The sequence below is a fragment of the Coccinella septempunctata genome, chromosome 5, assembly GCF_907165205.1.
Source record: "Coccinella septempunctata chromosome 5, icCocSept1.1, whole genome shotgun sequence".
Classification (NCBI taxonomy): domain Eukaryota; kingdom Metazoa; phylum Arthropoda; class Insecta; order Coleoptera; family Coccinellidae; genus Coccinella; species Coccinella septempunctata.
In genome coordinates, this window is record NC_058193.1 from 23983968 (window position 1) to 23999949 (window position 15982).

At 32.4% G+C, this 15982-nt stretch overlaps 1 protein-coding gene across 1 annotated transcript in view; it reads left to right on the plus strand.

Annotated features, from left to right (window-relative positions):
* The first annotated feature begins 1944 nt into the window (after positions 1 to 1944).
* LOC123314360 (zinc finger protein 358-like) overlaps positions 1945 to 15982 on the plus strand; it is a 134786-nt gene continuing 120748 nt past the window's right edge. Inside the window, exon 1 of the mRNA XM_044899612.1 lies at positions 1945 to 2742. Coding sequence (XP_044755547.1) covers positions 2551 to 2742 — 192 coding nt within the window. The 5' untranslated portion in view covers positions 1945 to 2550. The remainder of the gene's footprint in view (positions 2743 to 15982) is intronic.

The following is a 15982-nucleotide window of genomic DNA, read 5'->3' on the forward strand; positions in this document are numbered from 1 at the left end:
ATAATGAGCTATGCCACCCCTGGAGTTGCATTCAGCCAAATTACCCAATTTTCGGATTATCACAGATATTTTTTATTTTTGAACATCAAATTCCTCGAAAACGGAGCATTATACCTACGAGAAAACATGAAGAATACTTTTATTTCACACAACGTTGAAATATTCATTAGATATAGCGTCCAACTTAGTTCCAAGAGTTGTGTTATTCGAATTTTTGGTACCTATTTTTATGGTGCATAATGGTCATAATAAGAAAACTGGAAGACGTGGGTGATGTCTTTTGTATATACGAAAAAGATTAAATAAATAAAGAAATGAAAAACTAGATTCCGAAATTCATTTCATTCGATAAAACCGTTTGTGTAATTTTCAACAGCCTGTATCTTTCAAATCGAGACGATTCGGCAAAAATAGTGAAGGAAATAAGTGTTTCTTTTGACCTCAAGAATCTTCTGCTAAAATATTTGTATGAGTCAAAGACTCACCCTGTATAGCAGTATTTTTCAATCTAAAGTGACTGTTCGACTGTTGAATATGTTCAGTTCAGTAAATCTTACTGCGAGCGTTATTTCAACGTCAACCCTCAACTATTAATACCCCTTTTCATGATGGCCAAGATAACAATTACAGATTCCGAGTTCAAAGTAGTAATTTCCGAATTAAAATCGAAATTTAACGAATTTGAACTCGAAAAATAATATTCATTTAATTAATATACCTAATTTAGAGTCGGAAAAATGGGAATGAAACCTAGGTTGCCCTTTAACGCTTTCCAATTAACCGCTTTATCAACTGAACTGAATTTTTCACTTAGAGACTTCAACAGTAGACCAAGCGCGAAACCTCACGCATTGCTAAGAATGAGGATCAGGAATGAAATTTGCAGGAGATAATGCAAGGAGTTGACAGCCTTTTTATCGATTTCGTAATGAATGTCTTATACTAGATATATATTCCTAGTTCTAAAACATAAGAACACTTATCTTATATGAGTACCGTAAGCAAACTACCACTATAAGTTCTAACGTTCAGTCTTATAATCAAATTTTAAGCTTAAAGTTTCCTTTAGTGTTATTTTCAGTCTAGAGGATTCTTTAAATTTAAGTTTGATTATGGAACTGGCCGTAAGTTCTTATTGTATTCCGCAAAAATCGTTTTACACTAATGAATGAAAAATCAATCAGTTTGTGTTGTAGAGTATACGAGATGCTTGCTAACGTCCTTTTAGGGTTGGGATCAATACTAGGTCCTTTTGTTTGCATAAAAAATGTAGCACTTTTCTACACTCGATTTGATTTACACCAGTGTAGAGGAAGTGTAGTTTATCTACACATAGTCAAAAGGAGATATGTACTTAAATAAACTACACTTCCTCTACACTGATGTAAATTCAATCAGCAAACGAATACTACAATCGAGTGTAGAAAAGTGCTACACTTTTTATGCAAACGAATGAACCTAATTATATTTAAGTATTATCAAAGTCTGAAAATGATTCATTCGTTGAGTGCTTTCAGGAAAATTCTAATGCGCCAAAGGTTACATTGAATGTTTAAATTCTTATTAAACCATGTTTATTTAATGGAATTTGGTTGAATTTAAAAATTTGTTCCGGCCATAAGGATGAAACATTAATAATTTCATTCCTTGAAAAAGACTTATAGGAGCAAAAAATGAAAAACTTGATTGTCCCCTACATTCAAATAGCTATCTCTTGCAGTGTCCTATTATACAAGTAGATGAACAGACAACCTGTAAGACCCAAAACAATTGTGCAGTATTAATTTTTGTTCGATACCAAAGACTCATTATTGGAAATGCACCAGATATACTCTCGCAAGGATCGAACGTTACAAAACGCTCAAGTGGAAGACGGTTGAATCCTTTTGGTCTTGGCACCTGCTACCAACAAGCACCGGCTCCTTAACGGCAAGAGATAGAACGACAATCTACCTGCCGCAACCACGTGCTGATGAGGGTGGGGACTTAACTAAGGTAGAAGCAAGACTTTACTCCTGTGAGGGTCAATGTTAGTTCAGTGCCAATACTTGAAGGCTGCGGTCATTAGATCAAGACGATCGACCTATCGATCAAGCGTGCCGCGACATCGCGATTCCGAAAACAGAAGCACATCGGGCGTTCGTTTGCACCCTCACACTAAACAAGGACATATTTGCACCCGCGAGCCGATTTTGCACAACCCGAAAATTTCGGGGATAATTGGTCTGAGAAAATTCTGATTTTCCATTGAATTTTTTCGAATCCAATCAGTGATTTTCTATGATAGTGGACTGTATGCTTAATCTGTAGGGAATAAGAACTCGTTTCAGTGATCTGTGACTTTGAACTTGAATTTTCAAGACTTTTCAAGGACCTATCCAAGTCAGTCAACTCTCTGTGATTGGTTTTGTTGTCACAATTCTATGGTAGTTTCTTCATCTCAGATTTTATGGACTGTTGACAAAGCACTTGGTTGTCTGCACTAGTTATAAGTTAATATTATGCGTTTATTTATCTGTTGAGAGACTTACGAACTAAGGATCAGTTAATATGGAAACCTGTGTACTCATCCCCCAAGAGTTTAGCCTCTGCGTTAGAAGCCCTCCCCTTGGTTCCAAAGGAGAACCTGAGGTGTCGGTGTTTTCGAACACAGCCATCGCACAGGGTGCGCAGTGTTTTCCCTTTCAAGGGACCATCAGAATAGACAAGCTGGATGTCTATGGTCAGCTGGAAGATGATGATGTGAGTAATTTTTCTGATTGAAACTGATTATATGAAATGAGCAAATAGAAAATAATAATTTTCATCGTATTTGATTAAGAGGGATGTTGAGAATAAGGTAGATTTCAACAGCCGGTTAAGCGGGAAACTATCCATAACACCATAAAACGAGAGGAGTGTCATATGGGCTATGGAGTCTTGAAGGTTGATATTCTATGCTTGAATATATATCACGCTCATCTTCCAATACAACATTTTGTGGTTATCATTCAGATTGGATACCAACTGTGAAACTTTTAATATTTTTTCTTTAATAATTCGTTTATATCGAAAATAAGACTAGAGGTAAATGACATTGACATGCTTACATATTTGTCATCTGGAAACGATATTACTTACAATAAATTCAGAACATCAACCTTCGAAATTCTTCGGTCTACTTGACTGTGATTTATTGCACGCTCATTAGATTTCCACTGTTGAAAATCATGAAAATTTTGAATTTTATATGAACAAAGTTTCAGAAAATATATAGAATATGATCGATGGTCGATATATGAGTGTATATGAAAAATCTTAGGTGGAAAAGGTATAGATATGAATTATCAATATGTTTCTGCATCAATTTACCTGGAATAACAAAATTTATAATATTTGTCATCATAACAGAAAGAAATATTCCTATACCTTCAGGTATAGGAATATTTGACACTCTCAAAAAAAATTGAACGATCATTTATCAATCTATTGAGATTTAATGATGCTATTTTTCGGATTGTGTGAGGGATATGCGTGAAACTGAAATAGACGTCAATTGTAAAATACTCACTAAAGAAACCACAATACTCTCAATAATCAGTGAAATTCCCCTGAGCAATTTTTACAGCTTTTGAAAAAAATTTAGCGCAGTTATTTCTGAGAAATTCTGCTTTACATTCAACTTCTGGAATACCTTTGAATTACGAAAAAGTAATTTGTGTACCCTTAAGCTACCATCCAAAGATCTTTGCTACCATCATTATACACCTCACAGGATCCTATAAAATTCAAATTTAGCATCGGAATTTTAAGAACGAATAATTCATAATTAAGTAATATCAGAAACGTATACTTTCTGATTACCATCTGTATTTGTATTGAAAATTTTCAAGATTAACTGCGAATTGTTATTTATTCCCACGATGGAATTAATTCAAAACAACGCTACTGACATTGGATATTTTAAATCATATACACACACTACCTGATTATTAGATATGGAACGAGCTTTGCATAATCACGTATATAAGATAATTATTAGTATGTTTGTCAGTTCAATCACTGAATACTGAATAAATTCCATTTCTAAAGACAAGATTTTTGTAACTGCAAAAGTTTTGTGAAAAGGTATATTCCGGGTGAGTCTTTGACTTGTACACATTTTTCAATAGTAGATTTTAGAGGTCGAAGAAACACTTTTTTCCTCTAACATTCTCTCCGATTCTGTCTAGAGTTAAGTTTTCATAATGAACTATGGCCATCCCTGGAAATACCCTGCAGAATAACAAGTCCAATCTATGATGCTACAGATTTGTGGATCTTTTAAACAGAGTAGCATTCAGACAAAGTACTCCACAGATATTTTTATTTATGAATATCGAATGAGTGGAAAACGATGAATTAGATGAGTACATAAATATACTTATATTTTCCAAAATGCTCAAATATTCATAAGAAAGTATTTTTTATGAGATGGGTTCTTTGAACTTTTTTTTTAATTGTATCTAACGGGCATAATGAAAAAACTGAAAAATGTGGGTGGAATCTTGTGTTGAAAGAAGTTTTATCACATCAATAAAAAACTACATCCTACTTATTAATAAAATCTTTTGTGAAATATAACTAAAAAATATTTTTTTATGAATTTTCAACAGGCAGTACCTATCTTTTCAACTAAATCGAATTGGAGAATATGGTAAAGGCAAAAAGTTTGACCTTTTGTTGAAATATATGTACAAGTCAAAGACTAACCCTGTATTATCTCCACCTTCTCAATATGACAAATTGACTTAGAAATTCAATGACAGATTAGACGCGCAAACAATGCGCGCTGTACTGAATCAATTCAAATCGATTCAACATCAAAAAAAATAGAGATATAAAAATTTTCATTATGTGGGAAATTATAATGTGTCAAGAATTAATTCAACAAAATTTTCACATAGAGTGATTTAGCTTTATATCTCGATAAGATGAAAAAATCTGAACTTGCATTTTTGGATGAATTTCAGAAATAGAAATCGAGAAACCTTTTATTGATATTGCCCTATACTCAGGAGATGAAAATACTCTAGTTTTTCATCTTTTTTTACTTTTAAATTAGTAAATATGAAAGATGAAGCATTTAAAATATTAAGATCAATATTTGGATCAATCAGTATATCTATATTGTGAGCTCATCTACTAGATCTTATTTTGTAATGACACTATATTCTTTTATTATTGCGAAGTTATAATGTAATAATCAAAATTAGAGTTCAAAAACAAGCAATTAAATGTCTGAACTTCAAACTTCTTGTTGGAGGTCAAGTGTGGGAACAATCCACATCCATCGAACGGATGTGAAAACACAGACATGGCGTCTATAAGACCATAAATGCAGCTTCCTCTCAATGATTAAAATAATTCGGCTATTCACAAATGTTAAGGACCGATGTCGAAGAATATAAAAAAGAAGTTCTCACGATTAATTTTCGTTTTCATAAGGATCCATCCTGAATGGAGGAACATTTTAACGATGCCTGGGATACATTCTCGGTTTGTTTACGTTAATTTTCGATCTAGACTTCCTCTCTGGAATTGATATGGTAATTCTGACGTCATAATGGTAGTCAAGGCCGATCGAAGTGATATATCCGACCTGGTTGATATTTATTGGTTTGTATCTGTGATTCGAATACGAATGCTGAGTTGATTTATTCTAATTATAATGAACTCTTGATTCACTTCGAGTTTATATGGAACAAATGATGGAATATTTAGAGTAGAAAAAAAAAAGAAAATTGTGTAAACATTTTTTTTTCTATAAACGATAAACGATGCGTTTGATTGACTAAGTATAATGATTTCAAGGAGTACTAGAAAAATACTTATTTAAATATTTGGCAATTTTCACAGATTTTTTCTTGGTATATAAGGTGATAAAATAATCGAGAAATTTTAGTTGCATTTTAAAGGGAAACTTCTTTCATACTTCAAAGGAGTATACACACTCAAACATTAATTTTTGTTGTTTTTTGTTTTCTATTTGTTACTTATAGGATTTGTTATGCTATTTCCACCATTTCGGATAATTCCATTCAAAAATAATTGACCTTATAGATTTCTCATCAGTGAATACACGCTCACTACCTATTAGGTAGTGGAAATATTTTCGAAATTGAGTAAGCTTCGAAATGAGCCTTCAAAACAGCGGTACACAATCGTTTTCGACATTTTATTACAAAATACTTTATTAAGAGTAGCTGAATTCACTTCTGTAGGACTTAAATTTAACTCAGTTTGATATAATGACGGCCAAATAAGAAGCTTGGCGGGCAACAATTGTAGTAGCACCGTCCTTTCAATAGGTTGCAAAATGGTGGATGTGCTGGTTAGTGCCAAATATGTGTAGGATCTCTCTGCAAGTTTAGGATATCAAGATACAAATCTATCTGTTATTATAGCACTAAATATTTTCAATTTTAATATTTTCTTTCATACCTACTTGTTGTTGACATTGTTCTGTCGACTGGAAATTTTATCTTACATTTTAATTTCGAAGTCAAATAATTTATTACTAAAATACGTGTTCAGGTATTTTCAGAGTGAGGTTTTGTGGTATTTACCTTTACCTACTTGATTTCAGATGCAGTTTCGCTCAATAATTAAACGAATTCCCTTTATTGATATCTACATGTTTTTCAGAAATGCCCGAATTGCATGTTTATTTACTCAGAGCTTTCTGCATAATTTTGACATTGAAAACATGTGCCAAATCATTTCAACATTACCAAGAACTATTAATCTCTTGATAATCCATCAATTTGAATCTTCGATGCCGGAGAAAGGAATATTATTCTTTCACTTTCAAACTGAATGGCCTCATAAATACGAACAGATTATGAATTATTGATTCAATCAACCATAATTTCATTTATTCATGTAGATATGTAGTATCCGCTCGAATTGACCTCCTGGTGATGGTATTAGCAATGTTGGTTGACTAAACACTCTAGGAAACACCTGAAAGTACGATCAAAGAGATTGTACGATGTGCGATAGCAGTGGTACTTGGCCATTCTTAGATCTGAATAGGAGCCAGTGGCGTTTAGCTGAAAAGGTTTACAAAAGTTGTTGATAGGAATCGTAAATGTCCTTCTATTTGGGAATATTTGATTTTTATAGTTTTTTTTTTAATTTAAATTTTACAAATGTAGTTGTGACTTTTGGATGAATAGAATTTTTTTCTTCGATTTATAGATTTCGAATGAGGTTACATACTTTTGATCAAAGATGTAAAGAGGCTGTATTAGCCAATCACGAGTCGAAGCATACAAAGAAATCTACCTAATGTAAGAGCGTATTTTCTGAGTATTTTCTGTATTAACTATTTTTTGACGAAATGTCTTTTTTTATGGAGAATGGATTGATGGAGTGAAGATGGACTAACAAGCGGAAATAAGTTTGAATTTTCCAAATGCAGGTTCTTCATATGTACAGGATGTCCAGTAAACCTTGTACAACATTTAAATTAGAGACAGACTAGGCATGAATTTCCAGAATTTCACCTAAATTTCTAAGAAGTGTCTGCCTATCTTCATTTTTTGCGTGCTATGTCTACAAATAGTTGCTAATTCAAACATCTTTGCTGTTGAAAATTCAAACACAAGAATTTTTCAGAAATTGAGTGTTTTAAGGGGAAATGCCTGATCTCAGTCAAAGAAACTATTGTAGACTCTTTTCAAATCCCCGATTTTCTTGCGATACATATAATTAGGGATCAATATAGGCCCGCCACTGGTTGCATTCGCGGTATGGTCAGATATAAGGAAGTAGTGCACCAGAGAGTGCACTAGCCTACGCTAACCGGGCCTTTAGGGCACTCTTCAGACTTGACCATTGTGATTGTGATATCCTATAACCCAAGGCTTCTACGGTCACCTCATTCGAAAAATACACACCTGACTATCGATATAATCAAATAATTTTCACCATCACTCCAATTATTTGCATGGTTTCCATTTCTACTAACTGCGATAGGAATTCCTCCTCTCTGGTTAAGTGCTAGAAAATAACAAGATGAAATTTGACGAGATTTATCGAAGATGATAAGAAATGACATGATCAGAATAAATAATATTTATATAAGGTTTCAAATTAAATAGGAAGTTTTTCATACCCATCAACCTATCTGCTTTTTACTCATCTGAATTTGAAAGTTGTGTGAATAAGTTGAATCATAATATGGTGGATTTTTTTCGAAAAATATTCCTCACCATATTGCAATTGAATCAGGTACTCAAATCATCTTAGAGTTATTATTCACTATTAATTAATATATAAATGATATTCGCCATATTCTTTCTAGGAATGCCATCCTTTTCGTTTTCCAAGGATTCTTTGTATAGCTTCTCATTCTGTATAAGTTACTGACCAAATCTATTGGAATGAGTATTCAAAAAATTGATACTGCCATAGAGATTCAACACAACAAAATCACGTCTATACTTTTTTCTCATGACGATTCTGTATAACTGACAAACTGACGCGTTTGCTGGACTTAAACTTTGTGTTGGAACTTTACTGTTTGTCTAGTTCTTGGATGTCTGTTCGTATTCTCGTTGTAGAACTTTGAAGTCGGTAAGATGCGAAGAACCCCGTTGAGCGTGTCCATGGATTCACGCGTATGGCACAAAATCTCCATAATAATAAAGTAATAGCCCTAACGAAGTGAAAATTTACGACCCGCAGATTTATCAACATTTCTCCAACTTGCAAACATATGTTCGCGTCAACTGACCCCAAAGAGAATGCTACTTTTGATTTATTTAGCTTATTACATATTTATGTCGACGGGAAGGTGAGAAAGACGATAATTCAACAAAGCTCACTTCGGCTGAAGGGGTATTACACGGTATGAAAGGATGGGCTTATCCTCAGAAATGTCTTCTGAGTGAAATATTGAGCAGACTACAACAAAGCTTATGAGAAGGCAACTACCAGTGCCTAGGAATCAGAAACATCGTATTTTCATTACGATGAAGCAAATTTATCAGAAAAAGCTCGTGAATATATAGGGTGTTAATGAATATTTGCGAGAAAATTTAAGATTCCTTGTCAAAAAATATTGTGTGTCCTTGGTATATATTTTAAACAGCCTCTGCTTAGATAGAGCTGCCTAAAATGGCACCTGAAAAGCTATTCGAAATTTTTCTCTTAGGAACCACATTTCTTTGAATTTTCTGGTTCCTAGAAGGATAATTGAAATTTATTTTCAGGCACCCTCTTCAGAGAGTTATATCTAAGCAGGGGCTACTAAAATAAAATTATATGAAAGACCTGCACTATTATTTAATTTACATCCTGATTTTCTGAAAAAAAAGACGTGTTTCAGAGTTTTGTGAAAATGAAAAAAATGTTTTGAGATATTAAATATCGAATTCAAACCCCACTAAGAACTCTCATCAAAGATCAAAATCATTCTTAGAGAACCAATGAATAAATCTTGTATTTGTAGAATATTTTAATTTGAATTACCTATTACCGATTTATGAAGTGTTTCCATGACGAAAATATGTACAGGGTGGGAAAATTTCGATGTTTTAGTACTACAGCTTTTAAACCAGAGGAGATAGACAAAATCTGATACCCCATTCTCGTTCTCTTTTTCTGAGAAACTCACAATAGTAGTAGTGATTTTTGGCCACTTTCTTTTGTTTTCGAGTTGTGAGCAAAAATTGGAAAAATGGGGATATCGAAATAAATTTATATCTCCGCTAATACTGATGATAGAGCTCTGAAATTGAAACATTATACAGGCACTTTTTTACGTAGAATCCAGTGGCGTGCTTGTCTTTTTAGCAGGATTTTTAATTACGAAGCTATTACCCAAAGTTATGTTTTTTTAAATGGGAACACTAGTTTTCTGTGCAATTTTTTGAGAACTTAATTTTTACTGATTTCAAAAATATATAACATCATATGGTTTGTATCAATATAAATAATAGAAAATGGTCAAAAACCTTTTTTCTCAATATTTCTATGGCTTCAACTTTTGACGTGCACAGAAAAATAGAGTTTCCTATAACAAAAGCAGTCTCCCTCCGGCAATGTCATTCTTTCTATGCTTTTTAACAATTTTCACAAAATTTGAATCAAGATATATTTAATAAATTTTCATAATAATGAAAAGAATTATAGAAGGAGACAGTGGTAATCATACGATGCTATATGTTTCTGTGCTCATCAAAAGTTGAAACCATAGAAATATTGAGAAAAAAGGTTTTTGACCATTTTCTATTATTTATATTGATACAAACCATATGATGTTATATATTTTTGAAATCAGTAAAAATTAAGTTTTCAAAAAATTGCACAGAAAACTAGTGTTCCCATTTAAAAAACATAACTTTGGGTAATAGCTTCGTAATTAAAAAACCTTCCTAAAAGGCAAGCACGCCACTGAATTCTACGTAAAAAAGTGCCTGTATAATGTTTCAATTTCAGAGCTTTATCATCAGTATTAGCGGAGATATAAATTTATTTCGATATCGCCATTTTTCCAATTTTTGCTTATAACTCGAAAACAAAAGAAAGTGGCCAAAAATCACTACTACTATTGTAAGTTTCTCAGAAAAAGAGAACGAGAAAGGGGTATCAGATTTTGTCTATCTCCTCTGGTTTAAAAGCTGTAGTGCTAAAACATCGAAATTTGCCCACCCTATACATATATAGATTTTACAACTATATGCTCAATTAGCCGATTAATTCTTCATTAAAACATTCAGAAATAAAAACGTCCTATATTGCGTAATGAGAATTCTTATATAAATATCAATCATTATGATTCTGTTTGTATGTTTTATTAATTATTCAGTTTATTCATAATAATTAATATTATTATGAATATTTTAATTCGTGATAAGTTCATATGTTCTTCGTGATGAGGACAATCTATTATTGCAAAGGCTTAGGTACCTTTTAAAATCAGAAAAAAAAAATGGCATTTTATGGATTCGATCTTGAAACGTAGTGTCACCTGAAAAATTCCGGTCGGTTCAATCAAAGAGCTCTTAAATCCTGCAATAAACCCGAAGTGGAAGCCAGAAATTGCACTTATTCAGTTTATGTAGATCGTAAAAATTTTACCGCCAGATCGAATTCGAAGTTTCCAGAATTAACTGCCCGAACTATTTGGAATTGATTGTCTTCATTTCATGGCTTCAAAGCGTAAAGGATAAGACTAGTTAAGCTGTAATTTGAAACGCTATCTGTAAGATTCAAGATGCTCTTGGCTTGAAATAAGTGAAAATGAAACGAATTAGAGGTCGGTCTTTTTGAAATGATATAAAAGTACTGCTAGAATTTCATGGAGACTAGTAAAAGTCCTCATACCTTATATTCATTACTATAGGAGATTGAAAAAAAATTCAAAAAAAGTTGTTGTGCCTTGAGTAATTCAATTAAATACTATATCAAACTCACAGTTACTTTGTTTTGGATGGAACATAATAATATATTTCATATTTAAACATTCAAAATGCTGTGCATAAGTAAATTACCTTTATAGCCATGCAGTTTGTATTAAAAAAATAGGAATCTCTTCATTTGAGCTCCTTATAAAAATGTATAGTTCTTGTCCTTTCAAATGGGACTCTTCTATAAATAAAATGGGATCATTAGAAAGCTGTTTACTTATATCATCCTACTGATGGTCCTGTAGACCTGTACCGTTCAAAAATAACAGGTAACCGAACTTCCTGTTGCCGTTTACTTCGCATATACTACCAAGAATAACATCGATAAGCTGTAATAACACCACCGTCTCATCCATCTATAATTATTCTATGTCTATAAAGTGGTTTTCATTTATAAAGTCGTAATTTCAAATATAATCACGTTTAAAAGCTACTCGAATTTCACCATCAATAAACTGAAACGTTCAAAATCTCCATCTGATGGCTCTCCAATTATTCCGAATTACACAGCAGGTTGAATGAAAAAATTACAAATGTGTGCAACTACATTATTAAATTAAATATCGTAATTGGATAATACACGGTCTTTCTAGTAGAAGGAAACGTTCTTCCTGTACCAAACAAAAAGACGTTCTGAATGTTATTGATAGTTTAGATCGGGAAAATTCGAGAATGGACCAAGTATCGATCATGATAAATTGTTCTTTTTAGCATTCATTGCTGAAGAGTTGATAGAATTAATCATTCCATCAGTCCATCATAACTTTCACCAATTCTGTAATACTCTAATAATTCTGGAAGTTTCATTAATTCATATCTTTAGAAATGTTTTTTGTTATGCTATATCGTTTCATTCTGTCTATTCGATTTTTCCAACAAATTTCTATTGATTATCTCTGTGACCGAAGAAATGTCAAAATGACAGATGTGTAAATTTTTGTGACTGGCCATTTGAACTCTATATGTCAAAACAGTGAAATTTGCAGGTGTGGTCCTAGTTTTTGTGTGTATGATTTCAAAGAGTATGTTATTGGTGAGGCTCAGACATTGTTCAATCTGGCGAAAATTACTTCAATTTCTTTTATATCGAATGGGAAATGAAAAATGGTTGATTTTTAAACAACACATTGAAAGTTAAGAAAAAATGAAACCCAAACAAGTTTCTCTAATACTGGTTTTAACTAAGACTAAGGCTTGAAGTTAAAACCAGTTTAAACTGAAATTTGAATGTTTTTAGCAGAGAATTCTGGTTTCAGCTAGGAAATTCTAGTTATAAAAATTACTCCAATTCCTTTTTTATCGAATCGGATGTGAAATATGAATTTCTGTACAATATACAGTAAATGAATAGTTGTGGTGATTCCTTGCCAACAGAGAAGGTCTTTATTTAATTTTGTATTAAGCAGCCCCTGCTTAGACACAAGCCCCCAAATAAATGGCCAGACAAACTATATTCAATTTTTTTTTTCTCAATGAGAAATTTAAAAAGAAATTAAAGGATGAAGACATTTTACGCGAAAGAGAAGCACTCAAAATATTTTTGCATGTGTTCCCCTATGGGTTAAAGAAAAACTACCCCTAAAATTATTTCTCAAGAACATTTTTCGTTTTTCATATTAGAAATACCATTCGAGAATCAATTTAAGATAGCTGTTTCTTGATATAAATATAAAATTAACGTATCAAAACAAACAATTATGAATTTTTCAAAAATTATATCGTATATTAAATGTTGAAAATGGTCATTATCAGCCATGTACTCATTGATGAATTGTGTATTTTTTAATCACTGAACATCAGCAAGAAATTAGAACAGACCTTACCTATATGCTCAGAATGGATCGAGCTATCTTAGATTCATTTTTAAATGGAATTATATGAATGCGGCAAAATGTTTTTTTCTACACAAATTAAAGGGGTGGCTTTTTCTACCCATTGTGATTATGTGAGGAACAACATCAAAAAATTTTTGACTGCTTTCTTAGTCCCTAAAACGTGTACTTACTTAATTCAAATTTGGTCAGTTCAGGATTTCAAGGAAAAAATTCAAAATAGATTTCTCATGCCATGATTTTTTTCCATTCCTAGGTCTATTAATCCAGATGTTTGCTGGCGTACAGAAATTTTAAACAGAAAAATGCAATTTGAAGTGTTCAACTTCAATTCATGCCATTTTTCATTTCATTGTTTCAATTTTCAACATTTCGAATACCTATGCATTTTTTGAACCGAATAGATTTTTCCTAATTGAATCACGGTAATATGCAGATTCTGAACAGTTTTAGTGGGGAGAACCAGTAGGAAGTCCACAACGGCATATGCCGAACTGTTTCCATATTGCATTTTATGTTATTTGCGCAACGACAGGAAATTACAATTTATATCTCAATCAAATCCAAGCCAATAAACCGCAATTTTAACAATCTTCCTGCTCAAACGTTTATGGCTGACATAAAGTCCAGTTCATCAAAATAATGTATGGAGAGGAGCGGATGAGAGCCTGTGGCTTCTAGATCCGCCTAAAGCGAATACTAACTGTTCGGATATACAACCAGTTCATCAGAGATCGACTGTGAACTGCTGAAGTTATTGACGTTGTGTTTTTAAATCGTGTTATTTTTGGCAGTCGACTGTTCCAACACTGCGAAAAGTTGATGCCTCAACTCCATTTTCAAAGCATTAATACCTCGAACTGCAGAGTCCTTTCTGTTGTAGTGAAGAAAAATTTTCGGTTTTTAGACCTACAACAAAGAAAAACTCATTTAACTCTGTTGATTTCTGTCCTTTTCCTTCTTTTGTAATGAGGGAGAGACATAAAGAACTCTACATTCTATATGAAATTCTTGGATCTGTTTAGAAGTTTCAAGATAATTTCCATTTGGAAATTATGAATGAAATCATCAGTTATCTCAACCGTACATTCATCTGAATTCTGCTAGGTTTAGAGATTTTGATGACATGTTAGACAAGTAATCTGAACCTGACAATATCATCAATTTATTCATATAACTCATCGACAAATAGATGAGGAGAAGGTTCAATTTCCCAAGCTGAAAATTTAATAAAGCCACCTATGCATGTTTTCTTTTCACATAATCGAGAACTCTGTACAAGAAAGTAAAACTTGTATACACTCTCAGATTTTCCCAAGATTCACAAGTAACACCGTTTCATTATTCAATACACTTTGGTTACCTTCTAAGAATCTATTGTACGAGCTCTAGATAATATCAGGTTCTGGTTATAATTAAACCGATTAAACTAACCAGCGTATTTATAGAGAAAGTAACTGCAATGATTAATTATCGAGATGAAAAGCATAATCCGCTTACAGAATCGTCTTTCTGAAGCCATCCAAATCTCTGATAGGCTTGGTGCATCTTCTAACAGCTCACTCACTACAAGTTTTCATTATTGTTCTTAAATTAAAATACAGCTCATAAATTTTCAGTTTTATTCCAAACAATGAATTTCATTACCTTATTTGCGGTTGTGATTTATGACAAGTTGTCGACAGGTGTAATGTCTTTATTGGGGAATATTTCTACCGAAGCATGGGAGATAGGCTGGAACATTCGCGTCTTTGTGATGATGGAATTTCATTACTATACACGGAGAATACCGTAGTGGTATTGTCCTTCATGATCGTATGGTTTACTTGCAACAAATTATCGAATAAATGAACACAAACTTATCTATAGAGAGAAGGTGTACAGGTTGGCCCGTTTAAAATTCCCTATCCCCTTATCTGTGAAAGTATAATCTCTTCAAGAAAAATTTCATATAAAAGTTGTTCAGGTTCTTTCGAACTTTTTTGATAAATTTTTAAAAGAAAATTAATTATATACAGACTGGTGGAAAAATTTAGGTTTTGTTAAATGAAACACCCTATATATTATTAGATATTTGAATAGAGCTTGAAATGACATTAACAAAAATATTGGTCAAAGGGGGTCTTTAATTTTTTTTTTGACTTATGAGCATTTATCTGTCGAAAAGTATCCAATTTCAAAAGTCTGTAAAATGTATTCTATTTAACCTAGAAAGTCCTACGTGGTGTCAAAAAACTTGAAATTTTGTCTTCTACTTATTAATGCTTTCAAATTTCGAATACTACCCCTAAGTAATCAGTGTTGCCAATATTTGAAAATTGTAGTTTTCCTCAATTTTTTTGAACGGAACACCCTTTATATTGATACATTTTCAAATAGAGCATTTCAAGAGCTATTCGATAAATAATGTATCATATCAAAGGTCTTCTAGTCTTAATTTATGAGATACTTATCAATTCATTAGTGGATTTTTAAATAGAAAGCCTTGCTATAGCAACAAAAGTTATCTAGAGCTGACGTTTCTAGCTTTGACACATATTTTTTTTATGTTGCTATGGATACGATTTTACTCATTCATTAGCGAATTATACCAATATCTAGATTTACCAAAGTAAATTACTTGTAACTCTTAAGCTATGACCAGGAGACCTATGATATGCTATATCATCAAATAGTTCTCGGAAAGCTTCACGCGAAAGTGTTTTAATATAT